Source organism: Hemitrygon akajei, chromosome 23, assembly GCF_048418815.1.
Source record: "Hemitrygon akajei chromosome 23, sHemAka1.3, whole genome shotgun sequence".
NCBI classification, from domain to species: domain Eukaryota; kingdom Metazoa; phylum Chordata; class Chondrichthyes; order Myliobatiformes; family Dasyatidae; genus Hemitrygon; species Hemitrygon akajei.
The window spans coordinates 32,837,561-32,864,007 of NC_133146.1; the positions used below are offsets into that span (position 1 = coordinate 32,837,561).

General features: G+C 40.8%; 1 protein-coding gene across 4 annotated transcripts in view; it reads right to left on the minus strand.

Annotated features, from left to right (window-relative positions):
- asah2 (N-acylsphingosine amidohydrolase 2) overlaps positions 1 to 26,447 on the minus strand; it is an 89,878-nt gene that overhangs the window by 35,746 nt on the left and 27,685 nt on the right. For all 4 annotated transcript variants that reach the window (XM_073027336.1, XM_073027337.1, XM_073027338.1 and 1 more), the window contains 9 exons: positions 24,690 to 24,767; positions 18,516 to 18,636; positions 16,099 to 16,224; positions 14,726 to 14,812; positions 13,359 to 13,463; positions 7,324 to 7,405; positions 7,062 to 7,177; positions 5,030 to 5,124; positions 3,412 to 3,451 (listed from right to left, as the gene is read on the minus strand). In XM_073027336.1, coding sequence (XP_072883437.1) covers positions 3,412 to 3,451; positions 5,030 to 5,124; positions 7,062 to 7,177; positions 7,324 to 7,405; positions 13,359 to 13,463; positions 14,726 to 14,812; positions 16,099 to 16,224; positions 18,516 to 18,636; positions 24,690 to 24,767 — 850 coding nt within the window. The remainder of the gene's footprint in view (positions 1 to 3,411; positions 3,452 to 5,029; positions 5,125 to 7,061; positions 7,178 to 7,323; positions 7,406 to 13,358; positions 13,464 to 14,725; positions 14,813 to 16,098; positions 16,225 to 18,515; positions 18,637 to 24,689; positions 24,768 to 26,447) is intronic.

A 26,447-nucleotide genomic window follows, 5' to 3' on the forward strand; every position in this document is an offset into this window, starting at 1 on the left:
AAATGCTGGAAGAACTCAACAGGTCAGGCAGCATCTATGGAGAGGAATAAACAGTCAAACCCTTCATCAGGACTGGAAAGGAAGGGAGCAGAAGCCAGTATAAGGTGTTGAGGGAGGGGAAGAAGTACAAGCTGGCAGGTGAAAGGTGAAGCCACTGGAAGGGGGAGATTGGTCGGTGCCAAGTGAAGCCAGATGAGGGGGAAGACGAAATGAGAAGCTGGGAGGAGATTGGTGGAAAAGGGAAAGGACTGAAGATGAAGAAATCTGATAGGGAAGGAGAGTGAACCATGGGAGAAAGGGATGGAGGAGGGGCACCAGAGGGAGGTGATGGGCAGGTGAGTCAGAATGGGAAATTGTGGAAGAGAGAAGGGGGAGATGGAGAAATTATCAGAAGTTTGAAAAATCACTGTTTGTGCTATTAGGTTGGAGGCTACCCTGAATGAATATGAGGTGTTGTTCCTCCAGCCTGAGAGGGGCCTCATTGTGACAGAAGAGGAGGGCATGGACCAACGTGTCAGAATGGGAAGTATAATTAAAATGGTCCTGCCTGTTGTGGCATATTCCTCCAACATTTTGAGTGATGCTCTGGATTTCCAGCAAATACAGAATCTTTTGTTTACATCTGGCAGTTCATCCTGGCACTGCCAAGATACCAGTCTAACTGGCACCCAAAACCTTCACTGTGGGTGTAGTCATATAATTAATGCAATGCAAAGGCTACTTTAACAGCACCTCCAGTTCTACAATCGCTCCCAGCAATAAGGACAATAGCAGCAGGTGCATGGGCACATAAAATCCTGACTTGGAAATATATTGCCATCTCTTCAGTGCTGTGTCTGAAACCTGGATGTCTCTGCCCAACAGCATTCTGGGTGTACCTTCACCTGAAGGACTGCAGTGATTCAAGATGGTGGCTCAGCACCAGGGGCAAGCAGAGATGGACCAAATATGCCAGCCTTGCCAGAAATACCCAATCTGGTAAATTAATGAAGTAAATCCTCTACAGTCAAGCACAAAACCTATTAATATGACAGAAGGAATGATAATGCATTGGATATACTGTTTTTGAGAAAAGACATTAAACCAATATCCCTCATGCCCTCACAGGTACAAGTGAGAGATCGTGCAGCCCTGCTTCGAACAAGAAAAAGGAAATTTTACTCAGCAAGCTGACCAATATTTATATCCAATTGAATACCACTAAGTATAATTGATTACGTGATGATCACAATGCACCTTGTAGCATCTTTCTCTACACAAATTAGCTGTAATCTCTCCTACATTAAATAGTGATTATAACTTAAAAGTGATTTAGGATATTCAAGGTTGTGAAAGAATTACATAAATCTCTTCCTTTTTCACAGTAATTGATATTTAGCTATGAGAAGAGTTTGAAGACTTTATGGTTTATTCAGCACTCAAGATTTTAATAGGATAGCAATAAAACAGATTTATGGTGCATGAAAGAGTTATCTGAGCTGCAGTGAGCTGTGTTTCAGTGTTTGCACTGGAGGTTTAACAGAGCTAATACCGAATTTCAGGGCACAAGCTGGGATGGGGAATTATGGGAGAGGTGATGGAGGAGCCCAGGAAACTTCAAGTCAAGTCAAGTCACTTTTATTGTCATTTTGACCATAACTGCTGGTACAGTACATAGTAAAAATGAGACAACGTTTTTCAGGACCATGGTGCTACATGACACAGTACAAAAACTAGACTGAACTACGTAAAAAAAAAACACAGAAAAAGAAGCTACACTTGACTACAGACCTACCCAGGACTGCATAAAGTGCACAAAACAGTGCAGGCATTACAATAAATAATAAACAGGACAATAGGGCAGTAGGGTGTCAGTCCAGGCTTCGGGTATTGAGGAGTCTGATAGCTTGGGGGATGAAACTGTTACACAGTCTGGTCGTGAGAGCCCGAATGCTTTGGAGCCTTTTTTTCATTAGCTAGAGCGCTCTGGCAAAGCGTCTGGAAAAAGGATCATAGTCTGTCAACAGCTTTTGGATTAGATTGGGGCCCGCTGAAAAACAAACAATAGGAAGGAAATGTAGCAATTCTAAACGAAGTGACTTTTGTACATAAAAATGGCATTTGGTTCATAAATATTAGATGTATACCCCCTCCCCCCATTTGAATAGAATTGATAGAGGATGCAAGGCACAAGGAGAATGTTTGAAAGTATTGTTTTCTTCTAACTAGGCAACAAATCATGTTGATTTCCTTCTCATTTAAGCCGGATGGTGGTGCACAATTTAACTGTGGCAGTTCACATATCGAACATAGAACACCAAAGAGTACAGCATTGCAGCAGGCCCTTCAGCCCACAATGCTGTGCTAAATTAGCAATTTAATGGCCAACCGAACCAACCCTTCTGCCTACACAATGTCCATATCCTTACATTTCCCTCATATTCTTGTGCCTATCTAAACATCTCTTTAAAGTCCCTAATATATCTGCCTCTACCACTACCATGGGACAGCGCATTCTGTTGCTCTCACATCTCCTTTGAACTTACCCCCCCCCCCCCACCTTATATGCATGCCCTACGTCTGTAAATGAATGTCTGCACCTATGTAAACCATTTCCCATTATTGGTGAAGGGTTAGAATACCACTTGTCTCAGACAGTGTGGTTTTTGGAATAGAGTGTCACTTTAAGGTCAGATCAGAAGCAAGTGAGCCAGTATCATTGCCAGAATTCCAATTAGCTGCCTACTTAGTGGATTGTCCTTGGAACAGAGAAAGCACCATCCTTGAATACCAAAGCAAAGCTCAATTGGAAGATTGGGAACTACTTTGACTTTCCTGAAATTTTCCAACATACTTGGCCATTGTGTTAGAACACAAGATGTCTATGTTCCTCAGGTGGATGCCTTTATTAATTAAAAAAAATAATTAATGTGTAATGGGTTACATAGGCACAAATAAACAGTTCACCATCATCAGGCATAAGTGGTAAGGAAATCAATATGATTTGAAGTCTAGATTAAAAAAAAAGCAGTATTAGCAAACTTTCTCCTTGAGCTATCCTGCTCCAATCCCACCTAAAATCTCATTACTCTATGCAACCATCTCAGATGCCATTGTTCTGTGATCACTGTAATGACAAGGAATCCAGAAGAAGAGCCTATTCCATGAAGCACAATATCAAGTGTCTGGTGGTTGGAGGGGAAGAAGTGTTCAGTGGGCTAGCCCAACTATCATCCACAGCATCACGTATGGCCTGAATAACAAACTAGTCAGTGTTGAGATTAGTTAATTCAGGGCTGGCCATGAATCAGCCTAAATTCCACCTTAAATCAATTTACTTCAGCAAGGCTAACAGGGAACTCAGTTAAGTCTGTATCTCTATACAGCACATCTGAATTATTTTGCATAATTTGACATAAATTAGCTACTTACACGCTTTACATTTTCTCTCAGTCTTCTTCCTGACATAGTTCTAGGTGGGGAAAGGTCATGAGGAAAATTTGAAGACTTTATTAGCATGTTTTCACAAGGAAAATTAAGCTTCTCTGCACATAATCAGCAATTGATCAATCCATCTTATTTCTTCCTCCTGGCAGCCAACAATACATTGAACTTTGAATATATGCTATAGCTCGAAAACCAGCAAATGCTAAGTGCCACTGTGTAAGCGTTATCATTACACATGCACATAGACACAAGCAGTCAGTATAGTAAATCTTCTGAAGGATTATACCTTTTCTAAAATCAGTTGGGATGGAATGTCCCAGTATTATCTACTAGAATTTAAATAAAATTATAAACTCTGGAATCACTCAGCAGGTCAGTCACCAACAGTGGAAAGGGAAACAAGGTTAATGGTTCAGGATGATTACCCGAAATTAGAACTGGGAAAGTGAGAAAATAAATTATATAATTTACCAACGATGTAAGAGTGGAATTGATAGAACAAAGGAAGAATACAATGATTAGTGTAGAACTGGGTGTTTGATGAGAACTCAGTGTCTAAAATGCCTGTATCTCTCTATGACAAAGAGATATCTCTGATAGTGCAAAACGAGATTGCCATGCTAATAAGATAGCATGGAAATGACTCATGAGTATTGATGAATGAAGCTGGAGGGAATAAAGGCAGAGATATAGGGAAAGGTAAAAGTTATAGCATGCAGAGCTGCAAGAACTACCCATCAGCTGAGGCCAAAGCAGAAAGACAGACTGAGTCAATATTTTAGATGGATTCCCTACAGCTTAACCATCCAGTTCTGACACAGACACAGAAAATGAGTTATCCAAAGTTAGAAAATTCAAAGTTAAATCCAGAAACCTGCAATATGCTCAAACCGAAGAGAAGGTGATGTTCCTCAAGCTTATTTTAGACCTTATCATTAGAAAGTAGCAGGACCAGATCAGAGTGGAAGGGAAATTGGCCACTTTTGCTGGGTGGTTATCTATATTTAATATTGGCTCATTTTCTCTCACCTTGCCGAGATTACGTGATCTGTTGGGCATTTCCAGCTTCTCTGTTTGGTTTCAGGTCTCAGCACCAGATCTGAACCACACATCACAGCTTTAACATGCTCATTCATTTTTTTCTCTCTCTCAGCCCTTATTAACCTATTAACTAGGACTATGTAAACATTGGCATCACTTGGGCAAACTTGGTCTCACCTTCTAGAATCTAACCATCCCCAGTCCACTCTAAAAATTAAAGCAGCGGTCCACAACCTGGGCTCCACAAACCCCTTGGCTGATGTCAGGGATCCATGGCATAGAACAGGTTGGGAACTCCAGACCTAAAGCTAACTTAGCTTCTCCCAATTCTGATAATGGGTCATTGATCCAAAATATTAACTCTGTTTCTCTTTCCACCACCCTGCTGAGTGTTTCCATCATTTTCTGTTTAAACAAAACATTCCTTTCGAACTGGATTACAAAAATGGGGGCATGAAATTTTTTTAAAAAACTATATTGACTATAAAAAGATATTCCATTGCCGGTGCAGCAATAACAATGGCAGCCTGAAGCAGTCTACAGATTTTTGAGGAAGACTCACGTGAACTCTCCAGGAACAGCCACAATTGCCAATGTTCCAATGGTAAGAATTTGCACGTCCACAACATCCGGATGCCAAGGAAGTGGTTTTGTCATCTGGAAGTGAAGAGATGTCACTCATATTGCTACTGTTGTTCAACGTTATGCTGCCATGGTAGCTAAGCTAGTCATCAATTATTTTTAATGTGCTTCAATAATTCATAGATCTGCAGCTGATATAAATACATGGCAAAAAGGTGGAAAGTTTTGCATCCAAGAACAGAGGAATCTTAGTGCCCGTGTCAATAGATTAAAATTTTGACACATGTTGATAGGGCTGTATGATATGTTAGACTTCAGTAATCAGAGGATTTATTTCAAGAGCTGTGACATAACGTTGCCATTCTATAAAACTCAAGTTGGATCACTGTTGGAGTGATTCATTTCTAGCTACCTCATTATAGGAAGGATGTGTGAGCTCTGGGCTATCAATTATCCATGACTGGCTTAGTTAGGCAAGCATACCAAACAAAGAGGAGAACTATCACCAAGTGGGAATATTCACATGAACAATTGACAACGTGGGAGAGTAATGGTTAGTGTGACATATTTATAGCACCAGTGACCCAGGTTCAGTTGACTGCTGTCTGTTACGGAGTTTGCACGTTCTCCCCATGACAGTATGGGTTTCCTCCCACATTCCAAAGATGTACGGGTTAGTAGGTTAATTGCTCACATGGGTGTAATTGTCCTCTGCGGGCTCATTTGGCTGAAAGGGCTTGTAACTGTGCTGTATCTCTAAGTAAGCATTATAAAAAGATACCCTGGCTTCACCACTTATAAAGGATGTCCCAAAGGTCTTAATGAGTGGGGACGAGGAAACACATTACACCAGCTTTTAATCTAATTAAGAACATTAATGACAAGTCACCGCACACCACATCCACCTGTTCCAGGTAAGGCATCTAATAAATCATTAGACACAACCACTCAGTAGAGAAGCTGTGAATGAGTTATCATCTGGGATTACTATTTGAAAATGCTCAAATGAATCAGGCATTTCAAGTCAGATGATGAAGTCTTCCTTGACTGGGGACCTTTAATGAAGGCAAATATCTGAGGAGGGTTCTGCTCGGTACATATCCTCAACTGGAAATCTATCAAGGTAGCTTCCCCAAAGTTGAAGAATCTCCCACTTCCTTAGCACTAAGGATTCCATGAACTTGATGTGCTAGCATAGATGTGCACAGTGAAAGACTTTACATTTAGACATACATTAAAGCAAGCTTTCAGAAACTTCCAGAAAGCAAAGACAAAGATATGACAGGTTTTTAAATGTATCAGGACTAATTGCTATTTCTTGCTCTTCAAACGTCAGGGCCCCAGTCAAGTGGTAAAAGTGAGGAACTCCAGTGGAAATCAGTCACGCGATGTTTCCTGGACATGGGTCCACACTGAATTGGCAGTTCTGCAGTGGCATGACCATTAGCTGGCATAGGCTCAAAGTGCTAAATGAGCTCCTACTTCATGATGAGATATGGAGAAAAATGGCATATTTGAAATGTGAGCAGAGAAAGGGCCGTGTGCCATCAACAGGGTGTGTGTGTGTGTGTGTGTGTGTGTGTGTGTGTGTGTGTGTGTGTGTGTGTGTGTGTGTGTGTGTGTGTGTGTGTGTGTGTGTGTGTGTGTGTGTGTGTGTGTGTGTGTGTGTGTGTGTGTGTGTGTGTGTAACCAAAATCCTTGCAAACTATCAACCCGGTGGGAATAAAGCTGTTGGCAAAGGAAGCATAAAAAGTCGGCATATTTTCTAGAAAAGCTGACTGGCCTTTAGTACATAGCTCCTTCTGTAATATTTTTGTAAGTGAAAGTAGATTTTGATTGGCAGGGTTCACCAACTGAATATGAGCCAAGCGTTGGGAGTTAACAGCTAGTGGAAAATGAGGTTTGACAATTATCTGAGTGAACGTTTGTGGTTGAACTTCCCACAGCTTACTGCCAGAGGAAAGGCTCAAAGATTTTGGTTAGAGTAAGGTAACTGTAAAGATGAAACTTACATTGCCTGTGTTGAAAAGTATTGGTTTGGGGTGATGGCATTTCTGGGTTTCATTGGAGGGTTTTCCCAGCAACATATCCCGAACGGCATCCCAAAACGGATCTCCTTCAACAGTTCCTGCAAGGACATTTATCACACTGCAAATCAAACCATGATAGGCTCTGATGGCAGCATTTTACTTTATACTTTAAACACACAGCTTCATTTTCATTTTGTTTTCAGCTCATTTGAAATTTCTTGCCTTTTTTTAAAATCAGACTTACCCTGTGTAAAATTAAAGGCTCCCACTCCATCAGTTGTACCAGCTGCAAAACTATATCCAAGGGCAGGTTTACAAGTATGGCCCTGTAAAATTGAAAGCACTGTGATAATATTTATGCCTCAACAATCACAGGCTTACAAGTATTTCAATGTTTCTAAGTTTTAGGTAGGGTGTGGGATATGTCACTCCAAGCAAACTGTTAATGTAGTTGATTAAAACTGAAAGTCACTATATTTATCAGCTTTATTTATCTCATGGGAACAGGAAATCAGAGGGGTGTCTGATTCAAATAAAAAGGAGCTTCTCTGCATGTTTAACAACAGATTTATTTTGTTGAAATTATTTACAGAAAATCCAAACAGCACAAACTGGCTGCCCTACTGGCATTATTGAAATCTTGTACTTATCTAATATGAGTTTAAGTGACTCCTGGAAAACATTTCACAAGAAAATCTCTCCTGATTAAATCATGCTATCACTATGTTCTAACTAAATCTATCCCTTTTTCTTTCACACTCACAACTTGTCAGTGAACTAACCTGCACCCAGTCTTCTAAATCATCACAAATAAACTAGCTAAAAAAGTCATACAAGTGTCAGCAAATGTGCACGAAGGTACTGCAGCCTGGGTGAAAATATAAAATCAGGAGAGTTTTGTAAAACAGGAACTATATCTGAGAGAAACTAGGCATGGCAGGGAACATCTGAAATGATTATTGGAAATTAGTGAGTAAATATTGGAATAGACATCTGGAATATCTGAATGAATGTCTGTTGAAATTAATAACAGCAATGCCAAGGAAAAGCAGAATCATTTTCAGTTTTTGGCAGGGAATTAGAATTAAAGGAACAGAATGTCTATTGATAACCCTGTCACCAAACGAGTTGGATGCAGGGAGGGGCAGGGCAGGCACATGTCTGGGCTCACAGCAGACAGTCAATGTTGATCCACTCCATACACAGTATACTTAAACAGCAGTGTGAAATTAACTTTCGGAAAGAAATCACCGCAACTTCTTTTAATATATCCAAGAGCAGGTTTACAAGTATGGCCCTGTAAAATTGAAAGCACTGTGATAATATTTATGCCTCAACAATCACAGGCTTACAAGTATTTCAATGTTTGTAAGTTTTAGGTAGGGTGTGGGATATTCCACTCCAAGCAAACACGAGGAAATTTGCAGATGCTGGCAATTCAAGCAACACACACAAAATGCTGGTGGACCTCAGCAGGCCAGGCAGCATCTATAGGAAGAAGTACAGTCGACATTTCGGGCTGAGACCCTTCGTCAGGACTAACTGAAAGAAGAGATAGTAAGAGATTTGAAAGTGGGAGGGGGAGGGGGAAATCCGAAATGATAGGAGAAGACATGAGGGGGAGGGATTAAGCTAAGAGCTGGAAAGTTGATTGGCAAAAGGGATACAGAGCTTGAGAAGGGAAAGGATAATGGGACGGAAGGCCTGGGGAGAAAGAAAGGGAGTACCAGAAGGGAAATGGAGAGCAGACAAGGAGTGAATGTGAGGGGGACAGAGAGAGAAAAAAGAGAGAGAGAGAAAAGAAGGAAAAAAAGGGGAAAAATAATAAATAAATCAATAAGGGATGGGATAAGAAGGGGAGGAGGGGCATTAATGGAAGTTAGAGAAATCAATGTTCATGCCATCAGGTTGGAGGCCACCTAGACGGAATATAAGGTGTTGTTCCTCCAACCTGAGTGTGGCTTCATCTTGATAGTAGAGGAGGTCTTGAAAGCCAAACTGCCAATGCAATCAGAATGGGTGGAGAGGAAGGCTGACTGTGGAATTACTTACTCTCTTACCTCTTGGACATCTGTCTCCACTGCCCATACAGGCAATGACACCATGGCCATCGGCCATTGTATTTGGACAGAAACAACAGGTGAATGCTGCATTCAGTATCATTTCCATCAAAGCAATACAGGGCAAGGAAGGAGAGCAGGGAAATCTTTAAAGCTTAATACCTTGTAATAAAATAAAGAGGGAGGGGTGTGGAGAAGGTCGGAACAAGTGAATGGAATATGATGGAATGCAAGCACAAATACAAGCCAAGTAGGCGAAATTGTCTGGATCAGCAGGTAATGTAGAAAAGGGCTCCTCACCAAATGCATACCGACCATGAAACACCCAGTTACCATCATCTTACATTAACTTCATATTATTCTCCACAGATGGCCATCAATTCCTGCCCTCCATCAGGCCTGCCACTCAGCTACATATGGCAAAGAAGTGGGACATCCAGCTCACTATGTTCATCCTGACATGTTTGCTCTTCTTCATTAATTCCATTTGCCCACATTAGGACTGCCATGAGGACTTCTATGCTTTGTCCATTTAAGTGCATCTCAAACATTGTAATTGTATCTTATTTAATCACTTCCTCTAGCAGTACATTCCAAATATCAACCTCTCTTTATGTAAAAAATCTTACCCTAAGATTCCCTTTACATCTCTTGCCACTCGCCTAATAATGATCCTCTCAATTTTTCAATACCCCTGACATGGGAAAAAAATTCTGTCTCTGTTATATCTATATTCTTCATAAACTTATATACTTCTATCAGGTCATCCCCTCAGCCTCCTTCACTCCAGGAAAACAAATCCAGTCCAGCCCCATAAAATCCTTTTGAATCTGAACTGAACTCTCCAACACAATCACATCCTTCCTGTAGTTACACACAACACTCCAGCTGAGGCCCAATCAGAACTTTGTAACGTAGCAACACCATGCTGACTCAATTGACCTTTAATTCCCATTTATTGTCAGCTCTCAGATATTCAACATTCATGGGAAGTAGGCTCTGCCAGTTGCATGAGAATTGCTGAAAAAATACTGTACTATCACACGCTAATGCATAAATTTTAAATAAATTGCTAAATTATATATTGTTCCTTTACCCTTTTAAATAACAATGTTTATGCCACATTTTCTCTTCTTAAAAGCTAAATGACACTAAAATGCAGAAGAAATAACTCAAGTGAATGGTCATACCCACAATCACAAGTGCCAAATCTTCGAAGAAGATGTTCCTGCTAATCAGCCACAACTGCACTGTCCTTTTGTATGAATATAAATGAACTAAAAACTCTCTTCATACTTATATTACCTAACACTTGAAATAGGATACACTCCTGGGGCTTGTTTTTAATAAGAACAAAGTCTGTGCATAGACTATTGCATTGGGCGAGTCTACCACTTAGATCTGCTATAGGTGGCCGGGGGCAGTGCATGAACAGTAGCAAACTGGAACTCTCAAATTTACTATTTTTGAAAAAAGTTATGAAATTGCCCTGAATTCATCCTGAAATTTGAGAGACAAGCTAAAGTATTACAGTGTATCAGTTTTACAGTGGAGTAAAGGAAATTACAGAGAAATCAAAGCCAACATGAAGCCAAAGTGAAGGCATATATTAGAGCAAGAATTAGTGGGAAGTTAGAGGACTGGGAAGCTTTTAATAACCAGCAGAAGGCAACTAAAAAGTAATTGAGAAGGTAAAAATGCAATGCAAAAGTGAGCTAGGTAATTATACTAAAGAGGATAGTGTATAAAAGAGAGGCGAGAGTGGATATCGGACGCTGGAATATGATGCTGGAGAGGGAGTAATGGGGGAAATCGAAATGGAGGATGAACTGAATAAGGATTTTGCATTAGTCTTAACTAGCAGTATGGTGGAAGTTCCAGGTGTCAGGGGGCATGAAGTATGTGAAGTTACCATTACTAAAGAGAAGGTTCCTGGGAAACTGAAAGGTCTGAAGATAGATAAGTCATCTGGATCAGATGGTGTACACCCTGGGGTTCTGAAAGAGGTGGCTGAAGAGATTGTGGAGGCATTATTAATGATCTTTCAAAAATCACTAGATTCAGGAATTGTTCTGGAAGACTGGAAAGGATAGAGAAAGGAGAATCAATTGATGTGTACTTGGATTTTCGAAGGCCTTTGACAAGGCGCCATACGTGAGGCTGCTTAACAAGTTATGAGCTCATGGTATTACAGGAAAGATTCTATCATGGATAAAGCAGTGGGTGATTGGCAGAAGGCATAGAGTGAGAATAAAGGGAACCTATTCTGACTTGCTGCCAGTGACTAGTGGTGTTCCACAAAGGTCTGTGTTGGGACCATTTCTTTTTGCATTATATGTCAATGATTTGGATGATGGAACTGATGGCTTTGTTGCAAAGATTGAAGACTATAGGAAGATAGGTGGAAGGGCAGGTAGTTTTAAGGAAGTAGAGCAGCTACAACAGGACTTAGACAGATTAGGAGAATGGGAAAAGAAATGGCGGATGGAATACAGTGTCAGAAAGTATATGGTCATGCACTTTGGTTGAAGAAATGAAAGGTTGACTCTTTTCTAAATGAAGAGAAAATAGAAAAAAACTGAGGCACAAAAGACTTGGGAGTCCTTGTGCAGGATTCACTAAAGGTTAATTTGCAGATTGAATGTGGTGAGGAAGGCAAATGTGATATTAGTGTTCATTTCAGGAGGACTAGAATATAAAAGCAAAGATGTAATGTTGAGACTTCATAAAGAATTAGAGTATTGTGAGCGTTTTTAGGCCCCTTATCTTAGGAAGAATGAAGCTGAAATGGCTTCAAAGGAGGTTCACGAAAACAATTCCTGGATTGAATGGTTTGTCATATGAAGAGGGTTTGATGGCTCTGGGCCTGTACTCACCGGAATACAGAAGAATGAAGGGGATAGCATTGAAACCTATCAAATGGTGAAAGGCCTAGTAAAGTGTATGCGGAGAGGATGTTTCCTATAGTGAGAGAGTCTAAGACCAGAGGACGCAGTCTCAGAATAGAGGGGTGTCCTTTTAGAATGGAGATGAGGAGGAATTTCTTTGGCCAGAGGGTGGTGAATCTGTGGAATTTCTTGCCACATATGGCTGTGGAGGTCAAGTCTTTATGTTTATAAGGCAGAGGTTGATAGATTCTTGATTGGTCAGGGCATGAAGGGATATGTGGAGAAGGCAGGAGATTGGGGCTGAGAGAACAATTATATCAGCAATGATGAAATGGCAGAGAAGACCCGATGGGCCAAATGGCCTAATTCTGCTGTTATATCTTAAGGTCTAATGGAAATTGTATAATATTCCAATAAATTTTTGATGGTTTCATGAGAATTCTAGATACATAAATAGTGGATTAACTGAAGTTTACAGTATATCCTGGCACAACATCCAAAAAGGGAAGTTACCAATGTGGACTCCAACAATGATATGAACTAATAGATCTGACCTATATACCAGTAAAGCTCAGAATTCAGTGTTTGAGAACAGATGGACAAAGTATGGAATTCACTGTCATTTCAATGGCTGAATGCCAATGGTACCATTTGGAGGGCCTTGACAACAGTCAGCAGGATTCAGTACTTCTCTCACTTCCCTCCCCATTATCACTGCTACCACTAAGGCTGGTGCCACAATTTGCCAATAACAACCCCAGCATTCAATGCTGATATGTAAACAATGCCAAACCAAGAAATGGCCAGAATAGTTTGAGTTTAGAGATAATAGCTAACAATATCAGGTGGATTAGAAGTGTCAAATGTTCACTGAGAAATGGGATTACAAGAAACTTAGTTCTTGATCCTTTGCTTTGCTCCTGATTGTCTTTTGTTTGATAACATAGCTGGGAAATGAGTTCCCTTTATTTCAGCTTCATACAGTACAAACTATAATCACCATGGCTGTACTTTTTAAAGAACTTTATTTTTAGATTGATGTCCCTGGACAAATTATCCATCAGTGTAAAAATGAGTGATGAGCTGTCAGAATTTGATTAATTTGGCCCAGAACCCACTGCATTTATGTTATACTCCAAAAAAAACCTCTAGTTGGTAATGATCTTCCCATTTGAGCTGTCTGCTCTTCAGTTTGCTGAGACTTGCTTCAGTTTTGAGCCATTACTTATTGGCAATAAATGGGCCTCACTTTCTCAATAAATAGAGGCCTTCAGACATAATTAAAAGAAAGAAAGATTATCTTCATAAGAGGTACAAAATCTAGTGCTCACTTTATGTGTTGAATTGAATTGGACTGTAACATCTGTCATGTTGACCCACTGATGCGCAAAGTTGATGGGACCTTTGATTTCTCTGGTGGCTGTTCGGAATAACTCCTGAAAATAAACAACATGAAAAATACAGGTATTCCAGAATTGCATCAGCAGCAATCCATCCTTTTATCAAAGAAAACGTGCACTAAAATTTCACATTTGTATTTTTAATCACATACAATTTTTTCAAACTAATATCCCCTTCAGAGGTCCCACAATCTGTGTGACACTGTTCTCAACCACATGCTCAGAAAAATGTTTTTTTCTAAATGAGCTGGTGTTAGTAAACTGTTTACCTCCAATTTACATGTCCTGTTGGCATTGTGACTATCCAAGCACTTGAGGTATTCCAGTTGATTAACTTAAAATCAACATCAGAAGACATATGAATATACAGAAAGGGATTGGAAAAGAGCCAGCAATATCATGAAGGATCCCACCCCTGAGCTTATGGGCTGTTTGCTCCTTTCCCATTAGAGAAGAGGATGCAAGACTCAAAAGAGTAAGTTACTTTCCCCAAGCTGTCGGGATGTCAACACTTCTGTCCATCAACCCTCTGCACTAACCCTCACCAACACGACATACACATTTGCCACTCCACAGCCCCTCAGGACCCTTCATACCCTCATGCACTGCCACTTTACGCGTACACTCCATACCTCAAGCCTGCACCAGGCCACTATGTTTTCATACACCCTGCTGCTATCTAGAAGAGTCCCTCTTGCCAAGAATCACTTAGTCACTTTATCATCTCCTGTCAGTCAACTTATGTACAGATACTCCTGCACCGAGCATCACTTTATGTACGTACAATCAGTCTAGGTACTGTATATGAGCTAAACTTGTGTAAATATAGGCACACTTAAATAGTTATTTGCACGTTGTGTTTTATTGGATTGCTTTTATATTTATATTTACTTTTTTTTTGCTTTTTTATTGTGTTCTCTATGCTTATTGTGTTTTTTATGCTGCATCAGATCTGGGGTAACAATAATTTTGTTCTCTTTTATGCTTGCATTAAGGAAGAATGGCAAATTGAATTTTGAATAATGTCAAGGACTAGCAGTCCCACTCACAACACTCATATCAGGGCACTGATGGAAACCCAAGTTTCTTCATTCTTGTCATTTTCAGGGAAGCATTTGCACAAAGCAGACAGAAAATAAATGCAAACCAAACTATTTTATTTTAATAAAATGAACTGCTGGAGTCCAGGCACCAAGCATTGTTTTCATCCCTCTAAGTGATTACAATAGAATTGTTTCACCCCTTAGATTTAACCAACACTGAGTGGCTGGGTCACAATATCACTGAACTTTACACACCTTTGCCTTATTGTAGATGCTGCGTCCAATGATCTCGGTGCTCTCAAACATATCTTGCCCCGGGCCTGATGACATGCACATTGAAGACTGTAAAATTATGGGGAACAAGTGTAGAAAATCATCATAACTCATATACTTTTAAAATTGGTCGATACACAGTGTGATTTGAAGAAAAAAGTTGCACTAATTTCCTCACGCATTTTACATCATGCAAAGCAATTATTAACCAATGTGCTGAGAGATTAGTCAACTATCCAAAAATAGCCAACTTCACCAAATAACAAACTTGACAACAGCTTTAATGTAGCATGACACCTCATAACACCATTAACAAACAAAATTTGTTACCAAACCACAAAAGAAAACATTGAATCAATGCTTGAAAGCTTGAACAAATGAATAGCCTTAAAGGAAGTTACAGGACTGTCTATTCTAAAATAAAGCTGAGATGGAATCTTTTCTCAGAAGAACAAGTGTCTTTGAAACACTCCTCTTCAATGGGTAATGGAAGCAGGGCGTTAAGACAAAGGTAGATAGATTCTTGATGAGAAAGGGCATGGAATGTTACCTTGGGTAGGCCAGAATACAGAATTGAGGTTACAGTCAGGTTAGTCACAAACCTATTAAAAAGGCACAGCAAATTTGAGGAGTGAAACAGCCTACTACTGCTCTAAATTTGAATTTTTAAATGTGCAGGAAGGTCCTGATGTTTACGTAGCGTGTTCCAGGATGTACAGACTTGGAGAAGGCACAATCCCTAATGATGGAGTATTATCTAAGTTGAAGAGGGAAGAATTTGAGATGCTTAGTTATGTATCTTGAAGTACAGAAAAAGAGAAGTTAAATCATGAAAGTTCTTGAAAACAAGAATGAGCATATTAATATCAAGACGTTACTTAGAACCAATGTAGGTCAGCAAATGGAAGAATAATGGAGTATTTTTGCACAAACTCAAGTTTACAGGATTAAACTGGGAGGCACTCTTTGGGTGAGTCAGGTCAAGAGGTAACAAAAACACAAGCGAAGGTTTCAGAAGCAGGTGAATGGATTTGATGTGAAAAAAGTTGATCTCCCAAAGGCATGGAAATACAGACTAAAGGTTGAGTCATTCCACAAGTTAGTAAAAGACAGTTTTGTACATGAAACTAATTTAAAAAAGGAAAAATAACATTTTCCTTGTTGCTATTTGACTGGGATAACATTGTGGGAACATTTCATTCATGTGTTCAAGCTGAAAGTCAACTGTTAAAAAGACCAGGAGCGAAGCTTGTGGGCTCTGATGTGCCTATGTGGGTGGGATGTGTGACCCATACTCTCGCTGATCGATCGCAATGCAAACATGGATGCTCTCTCAGCCTTCCAATCCTACTTACTCCTCCAATAGGGCATGTGCTGTTAGAATTATCACATGTTTCACCAGTGTTGATGCAGTGAGGGCCAAGAGTATTTGCTGAGACATCCCCCAGATTGGAAGAAGCAAATGCCGCCACAAAAGGTCCCTGTGAATGTAAAAAAAAAATCAAATTGTAATAAATATTCGGCTGTTGCAGACTAAACATGCAGATCAAATTGTTAAGTCCCCAAAAGGGAAATGAAAAAAAATCAGTAACAGAGGACATAACTTATACTTAAACAACTGAATTATTCATCAACTTACATTAATATCATGTTCATAATTTATGTTATGCCTATTAATATTTTACAGTTTAGAGGAAGAGATAATTAAATTTGCAAATCATATTAAGGCTGGAAATGTGGAAGCACAGGATTAACACAAACACTGCTGAAACCTATGTGAAACAAAGTAGGTTCAATGAGTTCAAAATTATATTTCTTCCAGCTACAATGTAATTCTATTGTGACCTTTGAAATCAATTAATCACCATCTTTAATATTTACATGTATGTGGTAATTCCACCAATCATTCAGATAATCTCTTTCATCTGAAAAATGATCTTGAGCCATATTCCGAGTGATTACCAATCCAACATTACTTTATTTATGTTTTTTCATTTACTGAGATACAGCACAGAACAGACCCCTCCAGCCCTTTCAGCTGTCCTGTCCAGCAGCCCCCCTAATGAACCCTAGCCTAACCACAGGACAATTTACAAAGACCAATTAACCTACCAACTGGTACATCTTTGGACCGTGGGAGGAAGCTGGGTACCTGGAGGAAATCAACATGGTCATGGGCAGAACATACAAACTATGATTGGTATATTGTGATAAAATATGATCTAAGTGACTTTGACTGCAGAATGATTGTTGGTGCCAGACAGCGTGGTTTGAGTATTTCAAACTGCTGTTTTCTGTTATTTTCCTATATACAGTCTCTGGAGCTTACAGAGAATGGGGCGAAAAGCAAAAAACATCCAGTGAGTGGCAGTTCTGTGGGTGAAGACACCTTGTTAATGAAAGAGGTCAGGGGAGAATGGCCAGATTGGTTCATGCTGACAGGAAGGTGACAGTAACTCAAATAACCACACATTACAGCAGTGGAGTGCAGAAGACAATTGCTGAATGCACTAGTTAAACTTTGAAGTAGATGGGTTACAGCAGTACAAGACCACGATCATACACTTGGTGTCACTTTATCAAGTACAGGAGGTACTTAATTAAGTGGCCACAGTATATTTTAAAGTGACAGTTTTATGTAACAAATTAACATTGAGCTATCTATATCTGGCTTGTGGCACAGTATGGATACTGATCATAGTCCTTGAGTTGAATTTAATTCAAAAGAGCTTGGCACTGCCATGTCTATTAAGATAGGTTTTGGCTATTAAACCAGGGTGCCCATTTCAAATTCCGGAATTGCTTAAAATGGCAAGCACTCTTTATATTGATGTGGAAGTATTTGCAATTTGGTTTACTTTTGGTTAATCAAAGAGTGAGATGATAAAGTTGAAATTCATTGAGCTTGATGTTGTGAATTAATTATAATTTGAGCAGCATAAAGAGTCACGTAGCTTGGAAACAGGCTATTCAGCCCATCATGTTCATGCTGACCACTGGGGACCGATCAGTTATTAACCTCATCTTCTAGCACTTCATCCTTAGCCCTCTATGCATAGGCAATGCAAGTACCTCCAGTTTCCAGACACTTCTTCAATGCCGACAGTGCTTCCGTTTCCACCAGTCTCTCCTGCACTGTATTCAAGGTACTCACCTTCCTTTGAAAGGAAAAGTTCCTCTCTAACTCTCTTGCCTAAATCCATATCCTCAAGGTTTACATTTTATTCCAGTCAGACTTATCAATGTCCCGCATCATTTTATATACTTCAACCAGTCCTTCTCTTAACTTCTTCCACTTCAGCAAAAATGGACCTAGCCTCTCTAATCTCTCCTCATAACTGAACTTCTTCATTGAAGACGAATCCCCTCTACAACTTCTGCAGAATTCTCATGACTTTCCTATACTGTGGTGACTACAAATGCATGCAGTGTTCCAGCTTATCTTCTGATGGTAGCAAGCTAGTCTCTCTTTTTTTGTGGGATAAATATTGGGTAACTTCATTCTCCTTTTGTGAAATGATTCCATCAAGTGTTTTATTCCACCTGTAAGGACAAACAATGCTTTGGTTTTACATCTCATATGAAACATGGCATCTTCTTCTGTTGTGGAGGATCAGCCTAGGCGTTACGGTGAAATCTCAGCATTTGGAACTCGATCCCATAAGTTCCAAAGTGGCGGCCACAACTCTGAGCAGTTGACAGTGTCTCTGTCTGCAGTATAAAGATGAGAGACAGACTTACTCAAGTATTAACACTCTCTTGGAGTACTGACCTCCCCAGGCAAACAGCCCACATTCTTGTCTTGCTCGAACAGGTATGAAGCATGTCCCATGTTGTCGCTGCTAACCAGGTGGTTGCTGTTGTTCATGCTGACGGGGTGAACAGCAAACCAGCTACAACAAGGCAGAAGGGAGAAAAAGGTGATTTTTCAAAATGAGTAATGAGTCAGCATTGCTAACAAATTGTGGATCGGAACTTCCAACTGAGTTTTGAAAGGCAAAAACAAGTATCATTAGTCTTCGCTTGTCTAGATATTTTCCCAAAATATCAATGATATATCTCAATGAAGCAGAGAAGAGAATGCGTCCATAAATTAAAAGGAACAGAATTTAGAAACAAAACTGCAAAATATCTTTATAAAACCTTTCATCACCTTAAGGCATCCCCAACCTCTTTCTAATCTATCAAGCGCCTGCTTGAAATGTTGCAGAACAGGATGTGGGTAGTTTAAAACTGTCACTGAAGCTTCCACACATTGCAATGTGGCATTGAGCAGATAATCTATGTTAGTAATTTAGAATGCGTCCATAAATTAAAAGGAACAGAATTTAGAAACAAAACTGCAAATTATCTTTATAAAACCTTTCATCACCTTAAGGCATCCCCAACCTTGTTGGAGATCCCCAACAGTTGGATTACTGGACAGAAGACAAGGGTTACTCCAGTGGTCTTCTCTGGAATAAGCAGTGCCTTGACAGTTCAGCACTCCCTCAGAAGTGCACCCTCATTTCTGTGAGTGAGACTTGAACTGCTTACTTCTAACCAGGAAAAGAGCCAAGCACAATAATAATATTTTATATTTTACTGTCAAAATGTGGAATTACAAATACATTGCTTGTGTTGCATTGGACATTATTTGGAGACATTCAGGTAAACAAAATCAGTAATTAAGTGAAAAGAACACGGCAAGCACTTGACCCCACAAATTGGATCACTGATATCAGCAGGATGCTAATGACCTCTGGAGTTCGGAAGAATGAGGGGAATCTCATTGAAACCAACTGAATACTGAAAGCAACACACACAAAATGCTGGAGGAACTGAGCAGGCCAGGCAGCATCTAAGGGAAAAAGTACAGTCGGCGCTTTGGGCTGAGACCCCATGGCAGGACTGGAGGGAAAAAGATGAGGAGTAGATTTTAAAGGTGGGGGAGGGGAGAGAGAAGCACAAAGTGATAGGTGAAACCTGAAGGGGGGGGGGAATGAAATAAAAAGCTGGGAAATTGATTGGTGAAAGAAGTATAGGGCTGGAGGGGGAGGAGTCTAATAGAAGAGGACATAAGGCCATGGAAAAAAGTAAGAGGGTGGAGAGCACCAGAGGGAGGTGATGGGCAAGCAATGAGATAAGGTGAGAGAGGGAAAAGGGAATGGGGAATAGTGAAGCAGAGGGGTGGGGGCCACACTCAGGTTGGAGGAACAACACCTTATATTCCATCTGGGGAGCCCTCCAAACTGATGGCATGAACATTGATATCTCAAACTTCCAGTAATGGCCTGCCCACCCCTCCCCTTCACCATTCCCCATCTCCTTTTCCCTCTCTCACCTTACCTCCTTGCCTGCCCATTGCTTCCCTTTTCTTTCTTCCGTGGCCTTCTGTCCTCTCCTATCAGACTCGCCCTTCTCCAGCCCTGAATCCCTTTCACCAATCAACTTCCCAGCTCTTTACTTAATCCCTCCTCACCCCTCCCCATTTCACCTATCACCTTGTGATTCTCTTTCCTCTCCTCCACCTTTTAAATCTACTCCTCAACATTTTTTCTCCAGTCCTGCTGAAGGGTTTAGGCCCAAAACATTGACTCCTCTTTTTTTCCATAGATGCTGCCTGACCTACGAGTTCCTCCAGCATTTTGTGTGTGTTTCTTGGATTTCCAGCATTTGCAGATACTATCTTGTTTGTGATTGAATATTGAAAGGCCTAGATACAATGGATGTGGACAGGATGTTTTCTATAGTGGGTGAGTCTAGGACCAGAATTCACAGACTCACAATAGAAGGACATCCCTTTAGAACAGAGATAAGGAGGAATTTCATTAGCCAGAGGATGGTGAATCTGTGGAATTCGTTGCCACAGACAACTGTGGATGCTAAGTCAATGGCAGAGATTTAAAGTGGAGATTTTTGATTAGTAAGGATGTCAAAGGTTATTGGGAGATGGCAGCAGAATGGGGATAAGAGGGATATTAGGTTGGCCATGATGGAATAGTTGAGCAGACTTGATGGACCGAATGGCCTAATTCTACTAACATTAGAATTAAAGCATTATAATCACGTAGGTTTGAATTTTAGTTGTCTTCATTTCTAGGCCCAGCTGGATACTTTAGTGGATCTTAATGTGATAAGAATGACCATTGCAACTTAATTAAGTTGGCTTCATTGCAACCAGGTATCCATAATCACCCTAAGACTAGATGGCTGATACTAACATTTCTAAAGGGTAAAGATAAACTGCAAATAATTCCCTTCTGAGCTATTATTTTGAGACCTAGACATTTGATTATGTGGTAGTTTTCTCCTAATGGAAGAATTTTCCCTGCTATCTTTCACCATCTCTCCCTTTCCTCAATGTGACCCATGACCTCCCAATGACACTCCCTCCCACAGTCCTGAGGCCCAGTATTCAATATTGCACCCAACACTTAACTCTGTTAACCAGCTGCCCCCTACCCCGCCCCCATGGACATGAGCACCAGACACCCTTCTCCTAATCAAAACCCTGATCTCTGGAGGATGGCAAAAGGGAATCAGTAGCAGCTAGGGTCTCGAGCTAATGAAATCTGTGGCAATAGGCCCATGGCAGACACCGTTGCTGATGTGTGCACAACAACCCTTTCGCACAGATGAAGTCTGAGGCTTATTACTCCACAACATCCTGCAGAAGTGTGCATATCCAGCTTCTCTGGGTTCAAATCCCAAAGCTTTCACAATGACAAAGAAAAAATAAAAAATATTTAACTTGATTTTTTTTTTAAGAACTCCTTTCTTGGAACATTCCCGAAGACTTCCAGCCAGTTAATTAGTCTTGGTGTAACACTGCTCTTCTGTAAGCACAAACAGCAAATGAAATGTAATAGAACATACAACGGAGGACGAGCCATTCAGCTCATGATGCCGTGACAATCTTGAAGCCAATTTATATTAAATGTCCTCCTCCTGTTTATCGTCATTTTCCCTCCATTCCCTCTTACTTGTATGTATTTTTTAAAGTCTCTTAAATTCCACCAGGCTGCCTGACTCCACTAGTAGCCCTGGTAAGCCATTCTAGGTACTCACTACTCTGCATAAAAAATTGCCTCACACATAATCTCTGAACTTTAAAAGCATGTCCTCTGGTACTTGACATTTCTACCCTGGGGAAAAGATTCTGACTATCTACCATGTCACTTAAAATTAAAAATAAACCCCTATCAGCCCTCTCTTCAGCTTCTAATGCTCCAGAGAGAACAGCCCATGTTGGTCCAACCTTTCCTTATTGCTCATGCCCTTTAATCCAGGCAGCATCCTGGGAAGCCTCTTCTGCACCCTCTCCGCAGTCTCTACCGTCTTCCCGTAATGGGGCAACTAGAACCACAGACAAGTGTGGTCTGCATGAAGTTTGAGATAGCTGCAGCACCATTTTTTTACTCTTATACGCTGCACTTCTGTCAATGAAGGCAAGCATGCACAAGCCTTCTTTACCAACTCATCCACTTGCGAGCCATTTTCAATGAGCTATGGACCTGAGCCCCAAGATCCCTCTACACCTCAATGTTATAAATGCATCTACCATTAAGTGTATACTCGTTCCTTTTACTTGGCCTTTCAAAGAGCAACACTTTATATTTGTATGGATTGAACTCCACCTGTCATTTCTCTATCCATGTCTGGTACTGAACTATATATCCTGCTGAATTCTTTGATAGCCCTTTACACTATCCACAACTCCATCAATCCTGGGTGTCATCTGCAAACATACTAATCCATTTTGACCCAACACATTGATCTATATCACAAACATCATAGGTCTCAGCACCAATCCTTGTGAAATACAACTGGTTACAAACCTTCAGCTGGAATAATAGCCCATTCTCTGTCTTCTATGGACAAGCCAGTTCTGAATCCAAATTTTGTGATTCACCATGGATCCTCTGTATCTTCATCTCCCGACCCAACTCACCATGAGCACCTTATCAAATGCCTTACTAAACTCCATTCAGATAACGTTTATTCCCTTGCTCTTATCAATCTCCTTTGTCACTTCCTCAAAAAACTCATAAAAGTTTGTAAGGTAAGATCTGCCCTCCATGAAGTCATGTTGATTGTCCCTAATCTGCTGGAGGAGCTCAGAGCAACATCTGAGTATGAAATTGAGGGTGTTTCTGCCAACGTTTCAAGTGGAGACCCTGTAAAATGGAGAGGAGAAAGAGCCAGTATAAAGAGGAGAGGGAAAGTGGCTGATTGGAGGAACAAGGAGGGTAGAAGGTGATGGACAGATGGACCCAGGTAGGAGAGGGGAAAGAGTGGAGCTGGGATACAGTCAGGCAGATGATAGATGGAGGAAGCCAAAAAAGAAGTAAGACAAATGGCGCCTTGTGGAGGGGAAGGGTAGGGTAAAAATGGAGAAAGCTAGGAAGACCACTGGTACCGTAATCAAATAAGGAAGGGAGGCAATAATGGGAACTATTATGGTGGGGGGATTAAGGGTCGATGGAACCAGAAGGATTGGAGGGGAGGTGGAAGATGTAGTGAATGGAATCAGGCACAGAAGGGTGACAATTACAGCTAATTGCAGGGTGGGGTGGGGTGGATGGTTGATGGCTGGAGGGGAACCTCATTGGGTTCCAACTTGGTAGTGGAGGCCAAGAATTGATAGGCCACTGGAGACTGGGGAGAGGAATTGAAATTGCGAGCCTGGAATAGCTGTTGCAGACAGAACACAGGTGCCCTGCTGTTCGGTTACCTAGTCCGCCATTGTAGAAGAGGCCACACCAGAAGCATCAAGAGCAGTAATGAGTTTAGAAGAGGTTCACACGAATGTTTGCCTCACCTAGAAGGGCTGCTTACCTCCATGGATGGTGGTGAAGGACAGGATGTAGGAGCAAGTGCTGCACCTCTTGCAGTTGCAAGGGCAAGTGCTGGCAGTCAGGGATGGATGGGTGGGAAGGGATGAACAAGATAGGGCATCATGGGGGAGCAGTCCCTACAGAAGGCAGAAAGGAGTGGGGAGGAAAAGATGTGGCCAGTGGTGGGATCTCATTATAGCTGGAGGAGGAAATGATGGAGAAAGATGCACTAGATATGGAGGTTGGTAGGGTAAAACTTGAGGACTAAGGGGAACTATCTCTGTCCTGTCTGGAGGGAAGTGGGGTAGGAGCAGAATTCTTCAAGAGAGGAGATGCAAGGAAAGGCTCTGACAACCAGGATAGAAGGGAAGCTATATTACTTGAAAGAGGAGGACATTTCAGATGTCCTAGACTGGAAAGCCTCATCGTGAGAGCAGATGTAGCAGTAATGAAATATAAGGCCAGCTAATTTGTCTTGATGGTGTTTGTTGAGGAATTAACTTTGGCTAGGACACCTGGGAAACTTTACTGTTCTTTGATTAGTGCTCTGGGCCATTTCATATTTTTAAAAAATCACAAGAGTTCAATCAAATGCTTCATCTGCAAACAGACTTTCTGATGATGCAACACTCCCATAGTGCTTCACTGGCAAGTCACCAAATATTAAACCAGCCCCAGCTCTTGAATCACACCACTGAGCAAAGCAAAAAGCAATCATAATTTCTTGCAAACTAATTGCTTAATCTTGTTCCCAGTCCAATATCCTGATTCGATTATTCAAATCTAATTATTGTTGTAATCAAGTCAAAGTAAATTAATTATCAAAGTACGTATATGTCACCATATACTACCTTGATTTTCATTGTCTTGCAGGCATTTATAGGAAAATAAAGAAATACAATAGAATCAGAACGACCGGCGAGTTCATTGCACAGTTATTTGTAATTGGCTTAGCATCGTCACGTGCATCAAAGTACAGTGTATAGCTTCTGTTTCCATGCTGTCCAGGCAGATAATGTCATAAAGGCATCAAGACAGTAAAATGAAAAGTGGCATGCAGAATATAGTGTTGCAGATAGAGAGAGAGCTCAGTGCAGGTAGGCAAATAAAATGGCATGGTCCAGTACCTCAGGATTCCAATGGCTTGCCCATCCAGGTCCTCCATTTTGAGAAGGACTAATTCTGTGTCGGTATTTGATTTATACCTATAAAAACAAAATATTTAGATATTCAATGACAATATTTAAATCAGCAATGACGTAACTCAAAAAGAAACTTTATTCTGAATCCTTTTACAGAGAAAAATCTAAAAATAAGTCCTCCCCCCCACACCGCTTCTTAATCTTGTTTCCTGTAAATCATTGGCCATTGATTCTTGTGATAATTGTATCTTGAACAAGCTGGGCAACAGCCAAGGCAAAAACTTACTACCCTCTCAGTTGGGTCAAACTACTCATAAGCAGCACAGTTTACGTTTGTGTGGCAGATTTAGAGAGGGTGCATAGGAGATTTACCGGGATGGTGCCTGGACTAGACGGCATTTCTAGCTTTTAAAACTAGTGGATACTCTTCTGCTACATGTGCTTCTTTTTCTGAACTGCAATCGATTGCAGACTGTAACTTGGCTTTTAAGAATGTATTTTTGGGCTGACTAAATAATCTGGCACTTCTGGGGGATTTAGAGTGCTGATTTGTTAATGGCGGAACACAAACCCGTGGTTGGCTCCATTATTTGCATTGCTTAAAGCATTGAGCAAGATTAAAATCTTCGAGGACGTGAGCGGAAAATAAACAGGTGTTTAGCACTGTCTGCATGCGACTGGCCAGTCTCTCTTGCTGCTGCTGGTGGGCAGAAGGTGCAGGAGTCTTGGGTCCCACACCTCCAGGTTCGGGAGTAGTTGCTGCTTGCAGCAATTGGGCTTCTGGATGGGCTTGCCTCAGCACTGAATGCACTCTACACCTGTGGACTCACTTCAGGAACTCTGCAGTTCACGTTCCTTGTGTTTTTTGTTTACTTTTTTTTTACAATTGCGTAATCTGATCGGGCTGCTTCAGCACTGAACTAACTCTGCAGCTGTGGCCAGCGACCATCAGCACAGCACTGGCGACTCACTCATGGGGACTCTGCATTTAATGTTATTTGTTTACCTTTTACTGTTTGCACGATTTGTACTTCTTTTTTGCATACTTGGTGTTTGATAGTCACGTGGGGTTTTTCTTTATACGGGCTCTATTGTGTTCCTTTGTTTTGTGGCTGCCTCCAAGAAGACTAATCTCAAGTTTAGAGGTCGTATATATACTTTGATAATAAATGTACTTTGAACTTTAATTACGTCTTATGAGAATAGGTAGAGTGAACTAGAGCTTTTCTCTTTGGATGAAGGAGGATAAGAGGTGACTTGATAGAGATGTACAAGATAATAAGAGGTTTAGATAGAGTGGACAGCCAGAGACTTTTTCCTAGGGTGGAAATAAGGAGGCAGAATCTTAAGGTGATTGGAAGAAAATATAAGGGAAGATGTCAGAGGTAAGATCGTTACAAAGAGTGGTGGGTGCGTGGAATACTCTGCCAGGGATAGTGGCATTGGCAGTTACATTTGGGGCTTTTAAGAAACTCTTAAATAAGCACAAGGACAATAGAAAAATGAAGGGCTATTTAGGAGGGAACGGTAAGATTGATTTTAGAATAGGTTAATATGCCAGCACAATTTCATGGGCCAAAGAGCCTGGACTGTTCTATGTTCAAATTTCTGAGATTTAAGCCTGCTGACAGGAAAGCTTAAAAGCAAGAGGTGCAACAAACTTAAATGAGCTTGGAAATCACTGGCAGAGAAATACATACCTTGTGCCATTGCATCAGTCAAGCAACACAGATTACAAGGAAC